The sequence below is a fragment of the Zeugodacus cucurbitae genome, chromosome 2 (genome assembly GCF_028554725.1).
Source record: "Zeugodacus cucurbitae isolate PBARC_wt_2022May chromosome 2, idZeuCucr1.2, whole genome shotgun sequence".
NCBI lineage: Eukaryota > Metazoa > Arthropoda > Insecta > Diptera > Tephritidae > Zeugodacus > Zeugodacus cucurbitae.
The window spans coordinates 33,167,356-33,191,786 of record NC_071667.1 but is presented as its reverse complement, the minus strand read 5'-3'; the positions used below and the strand labels follow the sequence as shown (position 1 = coordinate 33,191,786).

At 37.3% G+C, this 24,431-nt stretch overlaps 1 protein-coding gene across 10 annotated transcripts in view; it reads left to right on the top strand.

Annotated features, from left to right (window-relative positions):
* The first annotated feature begins 1,798 nt into the window (after positions 1–1,798).
* LOC105219972 (tyrosine kinase receptor Cad96Ca) overlaps positions 1,799–24,431 on the top strand; it is a 161,006-nt gene continuing 138,373 nt past the window's right edge. For 3 of the 10 annotated variants that reach the window (XR_008471224.1, XR_008471217.1, XM_054230859.1), the window contains exons 1-2: positions 6,414–6,435; positions 12,317–12,699. Coding sequence is in view for 8 of the 10 variants with exons in the window: in XM_054230859.1 (XP_054086834.1) it covers positions 12,381–12,699 (319 nt within the window). In the remaining 2 variants the exon portion in view is untranslated. The other 7 variants (XM_054230845.1, XM_054230852.1, XM_054230844.1 and 4 more) reach the window with 7 other exon arrangements.

Below are 24,431 nucleotides of genomic sequence, written 5' to 3'. Positions count from 1 at the left end.
CGTCAACAAACTGATTGGACCTTATCAGTGTGGCTTTAGACCTGGAAAATCGACAACTGACCAGATATTCACCATGCGCCAAATCTTGGAAAAGACCCGTGAAAAGAGGATCGACACACACCACCTTTCTTTCGATTTTAAAGCTGCTTTCGACAGCACGAAAAGGAGTTGCCTTTACGCCGCGATGTCTGAATTTGGTATCCCCGCAAAACTAATACGGCTGTGTAAATTGACGTTGAGCAACACCAAAAGCTCCGTCATGATTGGGAAGGACCTCTCCGAGCCGTTCGATACCAAACGAGGTTTCAGACAAGGTGACTCACTATCGTGCGACTTCTTTAACCTGATGCTGGAAAAAATTATAATTGCTGCAGAGCTAAACCGAGAAGGTACAATCTTCTACAAGAGTGTACAGCTCCTGGCGTACGCCGTTTGTTCTGCTTTTTCCCGCATGGATAAGGAGGCGAAGCGAATGGGTCTGGAGGTGAATGAGGACAAGACGAAATATCTCCTGTCATCAAACAAACAGTCGGCGCATTCGCGTCTTGGCTCCCACGTCACTGTTGACAGTCATAACTTCGAGGTCGTAGATAATTTCGTATACCTGGGAACCAGCATCAACAACACGAACAATGTCAGCCTCGAAATCCAGCGCAGAATAACTCTTGCCAACAGGTGCTACTTTGGACTGAGTAGGCAATTGAACAGTAAAGTCCTCTCTCGACGAACCAAAATCAAGCTCTACAAATCGCTTATCATTCCCGTCCTGCTTTACGGTGCAGAAGCTTGGACGATGTCAACATCAGATGAGACGACACTAGGAGTTTTCGAGAGGAAAATTTTGCGCAAGATTTATGGTCCTCAGAACATTGGCAACGGCGAATACCGCAGACGATGGAACGATGAGCTGTACGAGTTATACGACGACATTGACATAGTTCAGCGAATAAAAAGACAGCGGCTACGCTGGTTAGGTCATGTTGTCCGAATGGACGAAAACACTCCAGCCCTGAAAGTGTTCGATGCAGTACCCGCCGGAGGAAGCCGAGGAAGGGGAAGGCCTCCACTCCGTTGGAGGGACCAGGTGGAGAGCGACCTGGTTACACTTGGGATCTCCAACTGGCGCCGAACTGCGAAGGAGAGAGACAGGTGGCGCACTATCGTCGATTCGGCTATAACCGGCTAAACGGTTGCAACGCCAATCACATACAATATAAATAAAATTAAATAAATAAATTCATTTGGATTTTTTCGTCAAATTTGAGTGCTGTGAGTGACGAACAAGGCAAGAGGTTCCATCGAAAAAATTTACTCACATTAGCCAAATATTCACGAAAATCATAAGTATTTTTACTATGTTTACATATAACGAGATTATCTCCATTTACGAGCTTAACTCGATAATCTGTAATTAATAAAGATTTCCCATACAAAATTCCTCTCTTGATAAGCCGAGATTATAAAATTATCTCGTTTTATACAACAATATTTTCGATGTTATTCCTAGGTTTATCGATAATTTTGCGAAGAAGAGGAGAAATGTCATATGACAATGTAAACAAAAATGGCCAACAGCGAGATAAATATGTGTAATATAACAACAAATGCAACACATTTGGTAATTGATAATCTCATTTGGTTACATGTAAACAGTTAGATTGTTGATCGAGCTTAGAACGAGATTATTTTCATATGTAAACATATTATACTATTAAGCAATAATTTTTCTAAATGTAGCTTATGTTTGTACTTTACACAAGAAAACCTGACGTGTAAATGGTTTTTTATTCTCATATTATTGTTTAGTGGCTCTAGTACATTGAACATTTGATATGAGTTTTGATGTGACAAAAAAGTTAAAATTTTGTTAATCAATGTTATCGAAAATCGCTTATCTTTACAAACAGTTTCAAATTTAAAAGTGTCGTGCCACACATCCCAAGTTGAAGTTGAAAAAGTGAATGGTAAGTAATAATTATACTTTATACGATAATACTTTTATACAAAATGAGTAAACGCAAAAAAATAAAAAGCTATCAATTCACACAATAACAAAAGGGCTTCTTCTGTCAGTAGAATAGTTTAACTATTTCTTGCTAATTCCAATTGCCTTTACTACCTGATACACATACATAAATTACGAGGGCTGCTATATATATTTCTATCCTAGGCAACACTAAGTGTTGCCAGGTGCGATCTGACATTTCCATTGGAAAGTTTGAGATTTTTTAGCATAACATCACTCAAAACGTTTTGTCATTTAATCGTGAATTGTTTTATTTACAGGGAATTAAAAAATTCATCTCGGCCAAAAAATGGAATTAACTCGTGAACATTTTCGTGCGATCATTTTTCACAACTTTCGACGTGGATTATCGCGACAAGAGTGCATCGATGAACTAAAATCTTTGTATGGCTATGAAGCACCATCCTATAGCACTGTGAAAAACTGGTACAACGAATTCAATCGTGGCCGACGCTCGCTCAAAGACGAATTCCGTGAAGGTCGTCCAAAAACAGCCGTTGTGCCAGAAAACATCGATGCCGTACGTGAACTGATAATGCAAGACCGTCATGTAACATACCTTCAGATAGAGGCATGCCTATGCATTTCTCCCACCAGCATACATTCGATTTGCATGAACATCTGGCCGTAAAAAAGGTTTGTTCTTGCTCAAAAAAAGGCTCAAAAAAAGTGCTTTGAAAATTGGTTTGAGCGCATGCAAAAGTGTATAAATCTTGATGGAGAATATTTTGAAAAACAATAATACCATTTTCGTTGATAAATATTCCTATTTTCATTATTAGGCCAGAAATATATATAGCAGCCCTCGTAACACAATTATTTCTTGCTAACTCCAATTGCCATATACTACCTGATACACATTATCACAATAGCGTAATATTTTCATACCTATTATATGATCATAACCATCATTACTTGTACCTACATTGCTCCTTTTCGTTATTAAAAAGTATTAAGCCCTAGTAATCTGTGTGCTCATCCGAATGAGCACAAGTTTTTTAAATTTTCTTTTTTATATTATTACATATACCTATACATAAATCATTGTTTTTTCATTAATTTTAGAAAGTTTAGAAAAACAAGTAAGGCAGGGCTAAGTTCGGGTACACCCGAAAATTTTATGCGAGAGTATAAATTATATTTATTTATTTAATTTTACTAATATAACCCACAATTTAGCACACATATCATTTGGATTCCAGGAAAATATTGCGAACTCACTTTAATTGAAATTGGTCGAGTAGTTTCGGAAATATGGGTTTTGACCCATAAGTGTACAGAGCCACGCCCATTTTAACTTGTGCATACCAATTTGAGTGCAGCCCTTCTGACATGTTTGTAATGAAATTTAAGGTATCTGGTGATTTTCCTTAGTGAATTAAAGCGTTTTTAGTAGTTTTAAACATAACTTTTGTATAGGAGGTGGGCGTGGTTATAATCCGATTTCCTCCACTTTTGGACTGTATAAGGAAGAGCCTAAAAGAAATGACTCTGGAAAGTTTGGTTGATATAGCTTTAGCAATTTACGAGATGTGTTCAAAAATCTTTGTAGGGGGCGTTCCTAAAAAAATTACATCCATATATGCCCCTTCCTAGTGCGAACCTTTGTACCAAATTTTACTTTTATAACTTTATTTACGACTTAGTTATAGCACTTTACCGATTTCGCCAATCAATCTCCTCAGGGTGTCAAGGAATATGTGTTCCAAGTTTCATTAAGATATCTCAATTTTTACTCAAGTTATCGCTTGCACAGACAGACATCCGAATTTCAACTCCACTCGTCATCCTGATCATTTATGTATATTTAACCTCATATCTAACTCTTTTATTTCTGGGTGACACAAACAACCGTTATGTGAACAAAACTATACGATAATACTCTCTTTAGCAACTTTATTGCGAGAGTATAAAAATATTAACACTGAAACACAAATAGCTCAAATAATGATTAGATACTGCTTACAGAATTCCGGTATACATTTGAACACATATCTATATCAATGTGTATATATTTATATTATTATCAAAACAATTACGGAATGGCTTAGTTCGGGTGTAACCGAACATTTTATACTCTCCACTATAATAACGTAAACCCATATATACATATAGTATATGGGATAAGGCTTGGATGGGTCTCAAATATTTTTGCCACCAAGCTACATTATATCCAAGATTTTACGTTCACTTTATTATAAGGACTATTATAAGAATTTCCTCCTTTGAGGAGGGCACTGAGGCCCCTATATTCGATATCTGTGGTCTTGAAAAGCTATATTTCGATTAAAGCGACTTTTGGACGGACAATACCACACCAGAAATTCAGTATTTGTGCAGAGGTTTGTTCCGATATCTTCACTGGCGTTTAATTTACATATACACATATTGTAAAGTAAACCAATCAGATGGACTTCAAATTTTGGCATAAGGAACCGATTTTGCTCATTTCCTACCTGTATCTTGCGGGTGTTAAGGAAATATTATGTACCAATTGCGTTGAAAGTGAGTAGTTTTTGAGATAAGACCCAGAAGTTGTCGGCACCACGACTTTGCATTGGGGTTGAGGGTGGATTTCAGCAATTGTCATGGTGTATAATTGGATGATAAAGGAAAATATGTAATTTGGTTTATATATGTATATAACTCTATATGTACCTCTGAACAACACTATTAAACTTTGTGCAATATGTTACAAGAGTATAAAAATTATCACAACGACGAGACGAGTCTAAATCTGGTTGTCTGTCTGTCCGTCGCTCCGTCTGTGAAAATGTATAAAGTGCATATTTGGACGAATGTTTTTTTTTAAGTTATATCTGCCTCGCCCCTTAATGGTTTTTGTAGATATTTCCCGAACTGCCAAATCTATATAAACTAAACTTACTGAAATTAATACTCTATTGTACATTATCGTACATCATGAAAATGAGCGAAATCGAATATTAACCTTGTCCACATCCCATACCAAAGTTAATTTTGAAAACTACTAAAAAGCCGTTAACTCAATAAAGAAAAACGCCAAAAGTTCTAAATTTTATTAAAAAGATGGTACAAAAGAGTTGCCATTGGCGTATACAGCCGAATCAATAAGAGCGCGCTATTCCCCATTCTGCTTGTAATATGGCGGCAATTGGAAATTCCAAGCGAACTCATGTCGCATACTATATAGAGCACTTTCAAAGCTGGAGTTTTTTCGTCCATTCGGACAACATGACCTAGCCAACGTAACTGCGGTTTTTTAATTCGCTGAACTATGTCAATATCGACGTATAACTCGCCGTTCTGTCGTCTGCGTCGCCGTTGCCCTTTTTCAAAGGACCATAAATCTTCCGCAAACTTTCTCTCAAAAACTCCTAGTGCCGTGTCATCTGATGTCGACATCGACACCCTTCTGCACCATAAATCAGGACGGAAATAATGAGGGACTTGTAGAGTTTAATTTTGTTCGTCGAGAAAAGACTTTACTTTTCAATCCAAAGCGGTACCTGTTAGCAAGAGTTATTCTGCGTTGGATTTTGAGGCTGACATTATTAGTGATGTTGATGCTGGTTCCATTATCTACAATTTCAAAGTTATGACTGGCTATAGTGACCTGGGAGCCAAGAGTCGAATGCCCTGACTGTTTATTTGATGACAGGGGATATTTCGTTTCGTCCTCATTTACCACTCTAGGCTAGACAAAGCAGAACCAACGGCGAGGTCAATGATATCAATATCATCGGCGGGCGCGATCAGCTTTACAATCTTATAGAAGATTATAAGTCCAATACTGTTTCAATTATTATTGCTAATATACATATATCACATATGAGATGATATATACATACGTAATAAAACTCACCGTAGTGGACGAACGTGGCTTACTTTTTTGGCCTTGGCTCTCTTGGGATCTTCCATTGGCACAATAGAACTTTGGTTTCGATGATGAATCATGGGTATATGAATAAGAAAGTACAATAGCATTCTTTGTAATTTACTAATTTTTTACAAAAATGAATGAAAGATGATTTGATATTAATATCAACCCTGACAAATGTGTTAAATAATTAACTATAATATAAATTACTACGTGGTCGCGACTAATTTCTATATCTGAAAATATGAACTGAAATCAAATTGTAAAACTATTTTTGGTTGTTATATATTTTAACTCTTAATAATATTTTACGATGATATCTGAAATCTGAATTTACTGTTTTGGAAAGCAGCGGCAACACTGTTAGTTCAAAATATAACTTAATACAACAACGTAAATTTCAATCGTATTGAATAACATCACTCTACAGAAGATAACAATCTATTAAATAATTTAAGTTGATAAGAAATATATACACACATATGTACATGTATGTACATATGAACATACGGATTTACTCAAATGTTCACATCACTACGAGTGTTCACATGTACATATGTTCTTGCTACAAAAATTTTCAGTTTGAGTAGTAGTATCATAGTGCAACTATTGCTTGTATTTATATTTGAACAAATATATTCATACACATATACTAGTGTATGTAATGTTGTAAAAATTTTATAAAAATACTACTTTGTACTAATAATCTATTTGATCCGTGACATACATTCATATACATACATACATATATATACGAAATCGGTATCTTTATTTCACAAGTGTTGGATTTTACGAAGCCCATTCCAAGAATACGTGTTTTAAGTTATAGAGAACAAATGTGTTTTAATGGTTTTTGCATATTTACATACATATTATGGCTGCAGAATTCACATACTAAAAATATTTGGATGTCCCACCTTCTAACAGCCATTTTTAATAATATCAATATCTGTGATCAAAAATATAAATAAAGGTAAGGTAGTGATAAGCAATATGGGGGATTACGTTATTCAGATAATAAAACTGAGCAACAAAATACTTATTTATTTTCGTATCTAATTAAATTGATATTTTTGTCAATGCGACAAATCTAGAGCACTGATGTGCAAAAGTTTTCATTCCACAATTAAAATTAAATATAAAGAGTAGGTTTTATGATATTTGCTGTAAACATGATAAATATGACTATGGCTATTAACTTAAATGTTACATATGTATGTAAGAAATGTGACTAACATTCTTCATGTAATGCTGATGTATTAAAGCACCGGTAGTGATAAAAATAAGAGCACTTGGTACTATTGATTTTTCCCAATCAAACGTATGGGTTGATAGAGCTAGTTGATGTTACAGTGATTCCCGCTCTAGTGCTTCAAAAATTGAACATCTTTAGCAGTGGCACTTAAGCGGGGACTACTGTATTTACTTTCCTAAATCCGCCTTGTTATAAACTTCTTGTGAATGCCATGCCTTATGGAAAAATTCACTGAGAAGAATTTTTCATATCATGAACTTCACATGAGGAAAATTTCATATATTCGAAAATTTCTCTAATCGTAAATATGTATATTATAATTTTCATGTGAAATCATAAAAGATGTTCACAAATAAGCAAAAAGAAAGAATCTTAAGTTTTAATTCTGTTATTAGGTAATTCCACAAACATACAGTATGCCAAGAAAATGTTTTGACTAGAAAAATTTTTCGTTTTCGCAATTTTTTTGCAAATAAATGCCATATTCTGATACGATTTTTTTTTAGTTTTTTATATATACATTGTTATATTATTAAAAATATCAGTGTAAATCGGTGGAAATGAAATTCCACATACCTAATATAATAGTTTTCATCCCTTCGACTTATTATTTAGTATATATGTATGCAAACATACATTTGTCATTGTGAAAGGTAATTACCTTTGTAAATAATTTAAGAATAGGATCTATATATATATATGGCGTAGGAACCGCTTTAAGCGATTATAGCCGAATCCACCAGAGCGTGCCACTCGTTTCTCCGTTTTGCTTTTTGGCGCTAGCTGGAAACACTAAGTGAAGCCAGGTCACTTTCCGCTTGATCCTTCCATCGGAGTGGAGCTCGTCCTCTTTCGCAGCTTCCTCCAGCGGGTACTGCATCGAACACTTTCAGAGCAGGAGTGTTTTCGTCCATCCGTACAACATGACCTAGCCAGCGTAGCCGTTGTCTTTTTATTCGCTGAACTATGTCAATGTTGTCGTATAAATCGTACAGTTCATCGTTCCATCATCTGCGGTATTCGCCGTTGCCAATGTTTAGAGGACCATAAATCTTGCCCAAAACCTTTCTCTGAAACCCAAGAGTCATCTCATCGGATGTGGTTATCGTCCACGCTTCAGCGCCATACATCAGGACGGGAATAATGAGCAATTTGTAGAGTTTGATTTTGATTCGTCGAGAGAGGACTTTACTTTTCAATTGCCCACTCAGACCAAAGAAGCACCTGTTGGCAAAAGTTATTCTGCGTTGGATTCTTCTTCGCCGCCGTATTTGAATAGCTCGGCCGGTAGTCCATCGGCTCCCGCCGCTTCTTCAAGCGGGTAATTGCAATTCGAATTTCTTCATGATCGGGTAATGGAATATCTATTCCATCGTCATCGATTGGGGAATCGGACTCGCCATCTCCTGGTGTTGTACTTTCCTGCCATTCAGCAGGTCGGAGAAGTGTTCCCACCATAATCCCAGTATGTTCTGGACATCCTTTACCAGATTACCTCCTCGGCCCCTATATGATAATGCTCCGGTCTTAAAACCTTCTGTAAATCGCCCCATCTTTTCATAAAATCTTCGAGCATTACCCATGTCGGTCAGCTTTTCAAGCTTTTCATACTCACGCATTTCGGCCTCTTTCTTTTTACGTCTACAAATGCGTCTCGATTCCCTCTTCAGTTCTCGATATCTACCCCGAACGAGTTGTGGTCGTTCACAACGTTGCGAGGTAGGCAGTCTGTTTGCTCTCCGCTGCGGAACAACAACTCTTATCGTATCAACTGGTTTTTTGGCGTTGCCAAAGTGGTCCATATTTGGACCTCGGAGCGTACGCACGTCTAAAACACAGGAGACATGTCTTCCGTCTATCACAGCGTGATCGATTTGATTGCGCGTGTTTCGATCAGCGGACAGCCACGTTGCTTGATGAATTTTCTTGTGCTGGAATCTGGTACTACAGACTACCATATTTCGGGCCCCAGCGAAATCGATCAGCCTCAGGCCGTTTGGCGATGTTTTGTCATGGAGGCTGAATTTCCCGACTGTTGTGCCAAAGGCACCTTCTTTACCCACCCTGGCGTTAAAATCGCCAAACACGATTTTGAAAGCGGGGGCAGCGCTCATAGGTACGTTCTAGGCGCTCATGGAAAGCATCTTTGGTCACATCGTCCTTCTCTTCCGTTGGGGCGTGGGCGCAAATCAGCGTTGTGTTGAGGAACCTCGCTTTGATGCTTTTTGACAAGACGTTCATCCACCGGGGTGAATGCCAGGACTCGGCGACGGAGTCTCTCTCCCACCACAAACCCAACACCAAACTTCCTTGTCGCGTCCATCGCACTTCTTGGATAACGGTGATGACGGTGTTGAATTTTTAACCCTGTCTTTAAAATTATTACGTAGTTTAGATTCAAGTACGTAATAATTTTAAATAAATAACAAAAACCAAAAAAAAAAAACAAAAATAAAATAAAAATTTGAAATATACAAAAAAATTAAAAAAATATTTTAAAAAATAAAAAAAGAGATTAAATGTCTGCAACGTCCACGTCGTTAATCCTGGGTTACGCTAAATGCAGATAACAATAGTGCATAAATCAATGATTTTTCATCATGTTCTGAGTTCTCTTACAAATATTGCTGTCCCAAGGGGTGTGAAAAGGTGATGAAATAAGGAACATTTTAAGATATTTTCAAAGACCTCATTCTTAATGATTAATAAAATAATAACTATTTAAATAATAACTATTAAATCTCGGTTAGCGATATTATGGTATATTAAAGCAACCGGTTTTCGAACTTTCACTTTCAGATATAAATAAAGTGAATTAATACGTATCAACAGGCAATTAATATATTCTTTTATTATTTTCCATGAACAATCAAAATCCCGATTTCCCGATATTTCTTCAAATACTTTAAAATGACGCCTTTCCATTTATATTTATTGTTTTAAGTTCTTATAAGTGATCTTTCACTGTTATTAAAAATGCCCCTGCCGTATAATTTTTTTGGTAACATTTCAATCTGGCCCTTCCAGTTTCCCAATTGCGAAACGAGATAAGGATGTGTCGTTATTGCACTATTTTTAACCATTGCATTATTTTTAACCACAATAACGACACATATCAGTTGTGCCAGAATTAGTTATATTTTTTTCAGAAAGAATGTTATATTTTACGTTACTTTGAAACTGATGAAAAGAAAATTAAATTCTTTTTATCATTTTGTTTTTCAGCAATAATAACACATTTAACTTATGACAGCGAACTTGATTTATATTTTTCACAAATAACGCCATAATTAAAGTGGAAAACGTGTATGCCCAAGAAAAAACTTAAGAACACTCTATTTAGCCCACTTATGTTCAGCATTTTATTTAATATAATACATGTAACTAGCCTTTGTCTATATTTGCTAAATAATAAAACTATTCCTGTATATATATTTTGCCAAAAACAAAAGAAATATACATTCACTTTTTTATTTAAAAAATTAAAAAAAATCGTTTGCCGACCAAATGTTATGAGGGGTTTTCACAATCTAAAATTATATTGGCGCACCGCGTAGCTTTTCCAAAATTCATAGTGGTTTAGTGTTACCAGATTCGATAATTCCAAGAACAGCCGTGAAACCAATTAGCAACGCTTAAACTGAATATTATTGAAGCGATAAAATAAATTTCCTAAAGTATTGCATTCAAAATGGACCATTTCACAAAATGAAGGCCCAATGCACCAAGACAGAATAAATGGACTAAAGCGGTAACCGTGATCCTGACCATTTTGATTTATATGCATATATAACGTTCGGATACACCCGAACTTAGCTCGTTTTTGTATCCATGAATTCAATGTAGTGTTATTAAATTTTTAGATAAATATGTTCCGACAGAAAATTTTAAGTGATTAGATCACATTTAAATAGTGTTTAAAAAACTGCCGGCAATTTAATTTCATTGCTTTTGCTTCGGAAAAAAACCGAAGTCACAGTCGAAGCAGAGACAAAAATCAAACAGTCGCCGTTTTCATTTTGTTGCTTCTTGCTTTGCTGTTGCTTTCGATCATGATCATAAGTCGAAGCAACAGCAAGTGTCGACTGTCGGCAGTCGCAGTCGCAAAAATTGATGTACTCGACTGTTTGCTGCTTTTGCTTTCTGTTGCTATTGCTTTCGGTAAGCTGTAGCTAGCTTCATGTGATTTTACGGTAAATTTCTGATACGTACATCTCTGCACAAAAAATATGAAAAAACCGTTTTTTTTTGCCAAAAAAGCAGAAACATTTGTGTAGGTGGGTACTCAAACACCAAAAATGTGGCCAAAAATCGATTTTTGCACCAGTAATCAGTTATTGGTTACTTTTTGGCACCGGTTTTTTTTTGTGGCCCACCCGTGAAACTGTGGGTAGTCGAATGGTGTAGCGAAACCCGGTTTTTTAAAAAACTTCGACGAGTGGCTAGTCGGTTTTCGTAGAAAACCCGTTTTTTTTGGACGGTCAGTGGTCGGTTTTGCTCGTGCATTTCTGCCTGAACAATTCTCAACCGATTTATGCCGCATACTTCTTATATCTGGAAAATACAGACATATATCTGGTTTTGGGCTCAGCAAAAATCGCTGTTTTTTTTACTGAGTCCGAAATCGGATATTGTCAATCAATTTTTGTAACAAAACCGGTTTTTTTTTGCCAAAAAACAGAAAAATTTAATTCATTATTTAATTTAAACACAGTTTTTTTGCCAAAAACAGACTAAGTGAGTATATTGATAAATTTGAAAAATATAATACGGTTAATACTCTTCTTGTACTGAAAGCCTGCTGCTGGCTTTCGCCTACCAGCTGTAAATAAACACTCTTCGCAGCTGTTGACCGAAGCTGTGGGATTTAGAGTAGTTCACTTCGGTGAAGTGATTATGAAGTCTTATTTTTATATGGCGAAATATTGTTAAATTCAGCGGTTTAGTGAGTTAAACCTCTCAAAAGCCTAAACTTCGCGGTTTTGTGTCTGTGGGAACATAATATAAGAAGGTGTGCGAAATTTAGCGAACATAAGTTCACATGTTTCATATAGTGATAATACATATAGTGAATAAAGAGTTAATATGATGAATTGTCTAAGTCATTTTGATTTTTATAGAATAATATATAACAAAAATTATTTAACATAACATTGTAACCTTTACATTTTTACAGAAAGCTTTACAAAGACCCTAAAGTCAACAAATGCAGACTAGTTCCAGCTAAAAACTTTGAAAACATGAACTTTCAGCGAAGATACTTAATAAAATTCTGTGCTGTGCTTGTATGCATTATTTCTCACGAAAACTGTGACGCCCGTGTCCAAATGCACCAACATTCAGCAGAAGTGGATAATTTGTTTAACGAAATTGATCTAGAAAAAGTCGACCAGCTGATGACACCGAAGAACCAAACGCTAATCGTGCGCCTGCCACTCAACACTTTGCTAAAATATACGGATTATAAGGACATTTCTATATTGCATTTTAAGGTACCCGATGATACACGTACTGCCTTCTTCGGATTCAAGGCATATGAGGAAGGGAAGAGCACATTTCGTAAGTTACACAATTACTAATCAGTACAAGCAATAACATGAGTAACATGTAAGGAAAGGCTAAGTTCGGGTGCAACCGAACATTTTATACTCTCGCAATTTATTGAAGAAATTTTATTAAGATAACACCCAAATTTACCTATTAATTCGGCAAAAAGTTTAATAGAATAACGAAAATCGTCCTATATAGTGTATGGGGGCTGGGGAAATTCCTGAACCGATTTCATTCATTTTCACCAGCATGGTCCACTATATCCAAGACTATGCACTCACTTAATTTCGCTAAGATATCTCTCATATTAATCAATACATTTATGCAGATTAAAGCCCACCATATTTTTGAAAAGCCTATAATTAGGTATATGGGAGCTAGGAGATGTTATTATCCGATTTTAATAATTTTTGGAACCGAGACACACTATTAGAATAAACAATTTCCTCTGAATTCCCTTAAATTATCAGAGAGATTTATCCATATTTTCGGTTAAAATTTACCCTTAGGCGCGGAGTTCAACATATTCGATAACAGGGGCCTTGAAAAGTTATAGTCCGTTTTCGACAACTTTTTCTCAAGTGAAGCCAGAGATGATATGTATTATTTGTGTAAAGTTTTATTCCGCTATCTTCATTAGTTCCTTATGTATACTTATAAAGTGAAGGAATCAGATGGAATTCAAAATTGAGTTATGTGGGAAGTTGTCGTGGTTATGAACCGATTTCATCCATTTTTCACATGTGTCATCAGGGTGTCAAGAAAGTATTATATACCAAATTTCATTGAAATCGGTCGAGTAGTTCCTGAAAATCTGAGTGCAGCTTCCTTCTGCTATTTCTTCCGTAAAATTTAGTGTTTCTGACGTTTCTCGTTAGTGAGTGTGTCTGTCCGCGCCCCAAATAGATTTTTTGTATATGTCTCGCAAACCAATAAAGCTATATAAACCAAAGTGCTGCAGTCGTTTCCCTTACGTACTCCATGACACACCATGAAAATAGTTCAAATCGGATAATAACCAATACCACGTGAACTCACCAACGAAAACCATCAGAAACACTACAATTTTTTAAAATGGAAAATGGCCCATCGCTCACTTATGGGAAATGAATATTTTTTCTCGACCGTTTTCAAAGAAATTCGGTACATACTATTTTCTTGACACCCTGATGACACAGAGGAATATGGGCGAAATGGGCTAACAGCCACGCCTACTTTGCGTATAACTCAATTTTGAATTCCATCTGATTCCTCCACTTTATAATATATAAATTAGGGAACAATGAAGAAAGCGGAATAAAACTTTACACAAATACTGTATTTGAGCTGTGGCATACTTGTGGATATATTGTCGAAATCAGCCCCGAATATCGAACATGAATAACTCAGTGCCTAAGAGTAATTTTTCACCTCAAATATCGGCAAATCTCTCAGATATTTTAATTTAATTCATAGGGAATCTTTTTCCTCTAATAGTGTGTCTTTGTACAAAAATTGGTTAAAATCGGGTGATAACTTCCCGTAGTATAGGTTTTTCAAAAATACGGTGGACTTTATTCTGCAAATATGTATGTGAGTATGTGAGATATCCTAGCAAAATTAAGTGAGCGTGTGGTTTTGGATATAGTATCCTTGGTGGTGAAAATTAATGAAATCGGTACAAGAATTATCTCAGCCCTCATATACAATATATGATAATTTTCGTTATTCTATTACCTTTCGGACCTTATGCCGAATGTATGGGTAAAATTGTGTGCTATCTTAATAAACAGAGGTTAGGTTTAACAATTTAAAAGTAAATATATCAATTATGATTTCCAAAGCTATAAGTGCCGACAATTTCACTGACCAGCGAACATTATTTTGAGGTCTGAGATTAGCAAAAAGTCGAATATGATACTTACTGAAAACATTTCGTTTATCAGCTTGTTATGCGGTATGGAATTGGTTGCAATCGGATAATAACCAAACCCAACTCCATTTAATTATTTAATTTAAAGAAAATGAGTAATTTGAATAGCACTGCCCATTTTTGGGTCAACGTAATATTTCCATAACATCTGATGCTACAGTTTGAAAATGGGCACAAACAATTAACAACTACGCCTGCTTCCAATATCTAATATATAACAAGTAAGGAAAGACTAAGTTCGGGTGTAACCGTACATTTCATACTCTCGCAATTTATTGCTATATTTTTATTAAGATAACACACAATTTGACCCATATATTCGGTACAAAGTCCAATAGAACAAGTAAGGAAGGGCTAAGTTCGGATGTAACCGAACATTTTATACTCTCGCAATTTATTTATTTAACTTTATTTATATTATATAATACACAATTTGACCCATATATTCGTCATATATATTGTATAAAGTCCATTGAAAGTTGGAAACCATAATATTAGGTTAGAAGCACCGAGGTCCTCGTGTTCGATATTTGGGGCCTTAAAAACCTATAGTCCGATTTCGGCGATTTTTAGAATGGGGCTGCCACACTATTAACATAGTATTTGTGCAAAATTCTGCACCGATATCTTCACTAATGCTTACTTTATATATTGTAAAGTAAACGATTCAGATTGTCTTCAAAGTTCTGGTATATAGGAAGTAGGAGTGGTTGTGAAGCGATTTGGCCTATTTTCACAACATATCATTGGAATGTCAGGAAACTATTACAAACCAAGTTTCATTGAAATCGGTCGAGTAATTCCTGAGATATGGTTTTTGATCCATAAGTGGGCGACGCCACGCCCATTTTCCATTTTGTAAAAATATCTGAGTGCAGCTTTCATCTGCCATTCCTAGTTAGTGAGTTAACCCAATTTTAGTAATTTTCAACCTAACTTTTGTATGGGAGGTGGGCGTGGTTATGATCCGATTTCTTTCATTTTTGGACTGTATTAGGAAGTGGCTAAAAAACGACTGCAGAAAGTTAGGTTTATATAGCTCTATTGGTTTGCGAGATATGTACAAAAAATTTAGTAGGGGGCGGGGCCACGCCCACTTCCCCAAAAAAATTACATCCAAATATGCCCCTTCATAGTGCGATCCTTCATACCAAATTTTATTACATAGCTTTATTTATGGCTTAGTTATGGCACTTTATGTGTTTTCAGTTATCGCCTTTTTGTGGGCGTGGTAGTGCTCCGATTTTGCTAATTTTCGAAAGCAACCTTCCTATGGGGCCAAGAAATAAGTGTGCCAAGTTTCATCAAGATATCTTAATTTTTATTCAAGTTACAGCTTGCACAGACGGACGGACGGACAGACAGACATTCGGATTTGAACTCCATTCTTCACCCTGATCACTTTGGTATTTATAATATATATCTAATCTAACTCGTTTAGTTTTGGGTGTTACAAACAACCGTTATGTGAATAAAATTATAATACTCTCTTTAGCAACTTTTGTTGCGAGAGTATAAAAATCATCATGTATGGTATATAAGGGCTGAGGTAATTCCTGAACCTATTAAACTCATTTTCATCACCAACATACATTATATCTAATATTATATGCTCATTTCATTTGGCTAAGATATTTCATATATTACCCGATTTATGAGCTATTAAGCCTATCATATTTTTGAAAATCCTATAATTAGCTGTATGAGAGCTAGGGGAAGTTATGACCTGATTTTAACCATTTCTGATACAGAGACACACTTTTAGAAGAAAAAATTTCCTCTGAATTGAATTAAGATATCTGAGAGATTTACCAATATTTTCGGTGAAAAATTACCATAAGGCACTGAGTTCTTCATATTCGATATCCGGTGCATTGAAAAGTTATAGTCCGATTTCGACAATTTTTTATACAGTATTTGTGTAACCTTTTATTTCGCTATACTCATTGATTCTTTTGTATATCTTATAAAATGAAGGAATCAGATGGAATTCAAAATTGAGTTATAAGGGAAGTTGTCGTGGTTGTGAACCGATCATCCGATGAACCGACATCTACTACAGCGGCCATATAAAGGAGCGCAAATTTGGTGTTGGATTTGTGGTGGGAGAGAGACTCCGTCGCCGAGTCCTGGCATTCACCCCGGTGGATGAACGTCTAGCCACAACCCGCATTTAAAGCGAGGTTTTTCAACATATCGCTGATTTGCGCCCACGCGCCAACGGAAGAGAAGGACGATGTGACCAAAGATGCTTTCTATGAGCGCCTAGAACGCACCTATGAGCGCTGCCCCCGCCACGATGTAAAAGTCGTGCTTGGCGATTTTAACGCCAGGGTAGGTAAAGAAGGTGTCTTTGGCACAACAGTCGGAAAATTCAGCCTCCATGACGAAACATCGCCAAACGGCCTGAGGCTGATCGACTTCGCTGGGGCCCGAAATATGGTCGTCTGTAGTACCAGATTCCAGCATAAGAAAATACATCAAGCTACTTGGCTGTCTCCTGATCGAAACACGCGAAACCAAATCGATCACGTTGTGATAGACGGAAGACATGTCTCCTGTGTTTTAGACGTGCGTACGCTCCGAGGACCAAATATAGACTCGGACCATTATCTGGTCGCAGCGAAGATACGCACCCGCCTCTGTGCAGCAAAGAATGCCCGTCAACAAACACAAGGAAGGTTCGACGTCGAAAAGCTGCAATCGCAACAGACAGCCACGAAATACTCTACTCGACTTGCACTCCTGCTCTCTGAGAGCACTCATCAGCATCTCGGTATAAGGGAACTGTGGAACGGCATCTCAAACTCACTGCGTACCGCTGCAGCCGAAACAATTGGTTTTCGGCAACGACAAAAATCAAGTTGGTACGATGAGGAATGCCGTCTCGCAGCGGAGAGAAAACAGACTGCCTACCTCGCAACGTTGCAAACGACCACAACACGTGCGGGATGGGATAGATACCGAGACCTGAAGAGGGAAGCGACAAAAAAAGAAAGAGGCCGAAATGCGTGAGTACGAAGAGCTTAAGAAGCTGGCAGACAGAGAGAATGCTCGAAAATTTTATGAAAAAATGAAGCGACTTAACGAAGGTTTCAAGACCGGAGCATCCTCATGTAGAGACCAAGGTGGTAATCTGGTAACCGATGTCCAGGGCATACTGGGATTATGGAGGGAACACTTCTCCGACCTGCTGAATGGCAGTGAGAGTACAACACCAGGAGATGGCGAACCCGATCTCCCAATCGATGACGATGGAACAGATGTTCCATTGCCCGACCATGAAGAAATTCGAATAGCAATTACCCGCTTGAAGAACAACAAAGCAGCAGCGGCCGATAGATTACCGGCAGAACTATTCAAATACGGCGGCGAAGAACTGATAAGGTGCATGCATCAGCTTCTTTGCAGAATATGGTCGGAAGAAAGCATGCCTGACGATTGGAATCGCAGTGTGCTCTGCCCAATCCATAAAAAGGGAGATCCCACAATCTGCGCCAATTACCGTGTGATCAGCCTCCTAAATATCGCATACAAGGTTCTATCGAGCGTACTGTGTGAAAGACTAAAGCCCACCGTCAACAAACTGATTGGACCTTATCAGTGTGGCTTTAGACCTGGAAAATCGTTAACTGACCAGATATTCACTATGCGCCAAATTTTGGAGAAGACCCGTGAAAAGAGGATCGACACACACCACCTTTTTGTCGATTTTAAAGCTGCTTTCGACAGCACGAAAAGGAGCTGTCTTTACGCCGCGATGTCTGAATTTGGTATCCCCGCAAAACTAATACGGCTGTGTAAGTTGACGTTGAGCAACACCAAAAGCTCCGTCATGATTGGGAAGGACCTCTCCGAGCCGTTCGATACCAAACGAGGTTTCAGACAAGGTGACTCACTATCGTGCGACTTCTTTAACTTGATGCTGGAAAAAATTATAAGAGCTGCAGAGCTAAACCGAGAAGGTACAATCTTCTACAAGAGTGTACAGCTCCTGGCGTACGCCGATGATGTTGATATCATCGGAAGCAACAACCGCGCCGTTTGTTCTGCTTTTTCCCGCATGAATAAGGAGGCGAAGCGAATTGGGTCTGAAGGTGAATGAGGACAAGACGAAATATCTCCTGTCATCAAGCAAACAGTCGGCGCATTCGCGTCTTGGCTCCCACGTCACTGTTGACAGTCATAACTTCGAGGTCGTAGATAATTTCGTATACCTGGGAACCAGCATCAACAACACGAACAATGTCAGCCTCGAAATCCAGCGCAGAATCACTCTTGCCAACAGGTGCTACTTTGGACTGAGTAGGCAATTGAAAAGTAAAGTCCTCTCTCGACGAACCAAAATCAAGCTCTACAAGTCGCTTATCATTCCCGTCCTGCTTTATGGTGCAGAAGCTTGGACGATGTCAACATCAGATGAGACGACACTAGGAGTTTTCGAGAGGAAAATTTTGCGCAAGATTTATGGTTCTCAGAACATTGGCAATGGCGCATACCGAAGACGATGGAACGATGAGCTGTACGAGTTATAAGACGACATTGACATAGTTCAGGGAATAAAAAGACAGTGGCTACGCTGGCATGACCTAGTTGTCCGAATGGACGAAAACACTCCAGCCCTGAAAGTGTTCGATGCAGTACCCGCCGGAGGAAGCCGAGGAAGGGGAAGGCCTCCACTCCGTTGGAGGGACCAGGTGGAGAGCGACCTGGTTAAACTTGGGATCTCCAACTGGCGCCGAACTGCGAAGGAGAGAGAGAGAGGTGGCGTACTATCGTCGATTCGGCTATAACCGGCTAAACGGTTGCAACGCCAATCACATACATACATTAAGGAGTGGCTAAAAGAAACGACTGCAGAAAGTTTAGTTTACATAGCTTTATTGGTTTGCGAGATATATACAAAAAACCTATTTGGGGGCGGGCGTGGCCCCGCCTCACCATAAAAATTACATACTTTGTACCAAATTTCACTTTTATAACTTTATTTATGGCTTAGTTATGACACTTTATGTGTTTTCGGTTTTCGACATTTTGGGTTCCTTGGTCCGTAATTATCTTTTGAGGTGAGCCGTATCGTCCAACACACTCGTTTAAAAACGAGTTTCGGCTTGAATGTCAACGATAGGTATCGCTTCGGGCCATCTCGAAAAGGAATCGATCAATGTGAGACAATATCTGAAACCATAGCTTAAAGGCAATGGTCCAATTATGTCAACGTGAACAATTTGAAAACGTTGATCTGGCATTTGTAACCGTTGTAATGGAGACTTGTTGTGACTTGCAGTCCTTTCGCATATTTGCCCAAACAAAATGTTGAGAAATCATCTTTAGAGTTACGTTGGCTCCAACGTGAGCGAGCTCGTGAACGTGATGTAAAATCTGCTTATAAATCGTTTGTGGTACGATGGGTCTAACTTGTCTCGTTGATACATCGCATAGCAATGTAGCGTTACTGCTTTCTAACCTAAAATTTTTAAGTTGTAAAGGGTGTTTTCTCTTACCATTAAGAAGAGCTTGGATGATCAAGTCAGATTTTGTTCGTTGGCCATATCAGTGAGAGTGTCACTGAATATAGTCCAGTTCCAGTTCTAATCTGACGTTGCGTTTATTAAAAGCATAAATTAATGGTTTATGATCCGTAGAAATGCATGTTTGGTTGCCTTCGATTAGAAATTGAAAATGTTTTATCGCGAGATAGATACTTTTCTGCCGTAAACTGAGTAATGCTTTTCAGTTTCGGTTATTCGTTGGCTACGATAGGTCGTTGAACTTTCAAAATAGCCTCAACTTTTTCTGGTAGTGGGCGAATACCTTTGTGCGTTATGTAGTGGCTTAAGAATTTAATAGAGTCCGACTGATTAATCGATATACAGTATTCTGTTCACCTTATAAAGCACAATATTAGTTTGGCAAAAATCTCCCTTCCTACTTTTTATCTTTTGAATTTCGCTCGTATCTGGCAATACTTTACATCTTTGAAAGGTCTTGACATAATGTACAAAACGACGCTATGCATGATTAGATTGGAAACGTCACATATTTGAACTAAATCCGATCACTGTAACACTTTTTATAAAGAATTGAATAAAGAGCAAAATAGCGAGGGGAGATATTTGTCAACCTAATATTAAGTCTAGTATAAAAAACTTCATTATTTTTGTATTAAATGTATTAATAATGTCACTCTTATAGAACTCCTTGTTGCTACTGGCAAAAAACTGTATTTTTAAAAGTTTCTCTTGAGACAAATTTTCATAATCATCATCATTCTCCATAGTCAGGAACAGGTAATAATCTTTTGTTGCTGGTTTGAGGTGCATGACTATGAGGTGCATGACTATGAGGTGCATGTAAAAGAACCTCCCAAAAAATCTTTATTTCTGTCCTTAAAGGAAAAAAGCTATATTGCTGACGTAGCAACTTGTATTGAGAAAAGACGAATAAATTATTTTTTCTATCTACATATATATTATAAAAATAAGTTATTTAGTTTTGAATATTAATTAAATTAATAAAAACTTGCATATTTACATATGGACTGATATTTTACTTATTTTGTGATGCTATTTGTTTTTGTTTTTCTTTTGTTACTATACTAGTTTACTAGTTTAAAATTGTTCATGAAAGAATCGGCATCGGCCAGAGAACGTATAATATAGAGAAGGTTCATGGTGTGCCGATTGTCAAAGTGGTCCTCTTTTCGCAGGGGTACTCGCCAAGATGAGCGTGTTTCACCACAGAAAATTATTAGCGTGTTTCACCACAGGTTTAACATCAGCGCACTCGAAAATAGCAGAATTGAGCGGTTTCAGTGTTAAATGAGAAAAATTGTGTTAATTTGAATGTTAATAACTGTACGCTTGCAGATTCGCTTATATACAGTGCGCAAACGACTCGCTATATAATTTCATTTACATTTAATATCAAAATACATACGTATATATGCAAAACTTTATGATTTATTCCATAAAATGCTTTGAAGTATATAATGAAATAATTATTTTATATACATATGTTAAAATATAATATAAAATTATATACTGCATACATATGAATATTTATTTTCTTTGGTTATTAAAAGTTTCGATAATATACCAAAAGAATAAAAGTTGGCGCATAATTTGTAATTATGTGTGCATGTAAACAAAATCGAAAGAACCATACGCATAATGTTTGTAAATTTGTTTACATGCATATGTGCGTAAATATGAGCCTCATGGTTTGTTGTAAAATCTTCGTTGCCACAGACAACGAATGGCCGCAAATTGTGATTTTTTGTTCTCAAGTCAAAGCAGTGTCGCACGTTCGAAGGGAAGGGGTCCAGGTCCCCAACTCATGTTATCGTTTGAATTTTTATGTCTTGATTCTTACAGAAATCAGTCGTAGTACATTGAGATATGGCATAATACATTGGTAGAATATTTAAATACATTTAATTATTTGTATTTGCTAATTGTAGGTCAATACTATACAATACATAATTAGCGCATTTATAATTAGGGAGGGATCACTTGAAACGCCTCTGTAAAGCTCGATGTGTCGAAGGTTTGATGGCCGCCTGCGCGACGTCAAAACGACGCAACATTGCGTTGTTGGTAGAAAATCGGCTTGTCGTAAATATGTATGAATATGTATGAGCATGCAAACATATCGACATAAATTTTTGCGAGCCTCAAATCAGAATTTTTGCTGAAAAATATTTTAAAAGGCTATGTTGCCATTTTTGTACCTAGGTTTTTGCGATGTTGTAAATTTTCCTTCTGGAGGGAACATTAGAAAAATCTTCAATTTATGATTTTTGTCATCGTCGCGAAAAGCCGTTTGTAGACATGGCATGCGCAGGGAGGTGTGTATGGCGTTGCTTTTATGAATGAAGCAACTTTGCCAAGTGAATGTGCGCTTGCGTTCATGAATGAAAATGGTTTTGTTGTATGTACTACAAAATTTGGCTTCGTTGATTGGCTGCCATATTGACTTGTGATGCTGCTTATGCGTTTGAGGCGCTTGTTGTTTTTGTAGAAAATACTTTTGATTTTTTGTGATGGTGACAAACTTACGTGTACGCATATGCGAATGTAAGTTTGTGTATGCATTACTTGTTCGTCAATGACATACAAACATATTTATGTATATGCATATGTAACAATGTGTGCATATGACCTTCACTGATAAGTGATAACGAGACAATACGAATTTTGGAAGATGTCCATACATATGCATCTACATATGTATGTATGTACGTAAGCGCTTTTGTATATATCTAGGTATACACATGTATGTATATACAAGTCTCATATAATGAAATATGTAGTTAATTTTAGTATTGTAAGAAATGCATTTAATATAAAAATAAAAACATTTTTTATGAAAGTAGGTATATTATTTTAAAACAATACATTCATATGTAGGTCCGTTTAAACATGCCGACAAATATGCCTCTGAAATCGCATAATTTATTTGAATTGAATAAATTTTACATGCAGTCATAAATAAATATCATATTAGCACATATGATTGCATATAAATGTATCAATATATTGGCAAACGGGCTAACATTCCGATATAATAGAAATGTAAATCTCTGAGCATATTTTTCATTTAATGCTCAGCAATGTTAACGTGACGCTGTTAAAATTTCTCCTTCCGAGCTGGCTGAGGTGAAACACGCTCATCGTGTTTTGTTAGATTTTGACAATTCACACGCTGGTCCGCAATTGGACCTTCTCTATATTTAACGTTCTCTGCCGATACTTTGCCAACTGGCCGAATAATCGGCATCGGCAAAAAATTGGAACGGTGATTTTATTGAGCGAACGGTACCACATGGTCGCCAATTGCCGTCTGGTTTGCGGACCATGTGAAGCGGACTAGCCCAATTGCTCTTCGATTGGTGACACACGTCTATTTGCATTAGATATTCGAATTCAGAGCGTGCGGCTAAAAGTTTTTTGTGGTCGAGCTTTCGAGCACGAGCTGTAACGGGTTGACCATTACTTTCAATTACATGGCATACCTCTGTTTTTATTGGTTTCAGATCAAGATTAATTTCGGTGAGATCTTTAAATTCCTCGAGTTGCTTTGCGAATGGACACTGTACGTCGAAAGCCTTAAGCTGCTTACTCAACTCGGTGTGAATAGAGCACGGCGCTTCGAGCTTTCTTTTATTATCGATTAATGTGTTGCCTTTAAGTCGATGTTCATGTCGTAGGGACGAATAAAAAAAAGTCTATAATTGATGTATTAACATCCGCAACCATGAAGTTCCACGTGAATTTACGACGAAGACCAAGATCCACGTGTTGTCATATTAAGCCGTATTAGAGTACCGTTGGTTGCGTATAACGTGACACTTGTTGGACGAATAGAATTGAAACTGTTTTTGTTTGGAAGAACACGGTAATCGGCACCTGTGTCTATGAGGTATTTATCCTTGATGAAAAGTTGATTTATTTCAGCGTTGGGGTGATTGACATCTACATGGCTGACTGAAACTTCTAGTCAATCGTGATGAGTGGTGGTATTTTGTCCGGCGTTGTGCTGGCGACGTAGACACGGGCTACGGCATCGGTTGCGTCAAAACTTTGGTGGTACCAACATTCGTTCGGTTTGCGTGAGGGAGACCTACGATCACTCGAATGACTACGTCGTCGAAGAAATCTGCGACTGATACGTGAGCGACTGCGTTGTCGTGTTTGTAGAGAAATAAATTTTCCTTGAAGTTCGTGAATCGTACGCGTTAGTTGAGCTATCGATACTTGTTGAGTCTGAGCTGATGCACTGGAGAGTTGTTCCGATGATGAACAAATTTGACGCTGTGTTAATGTCT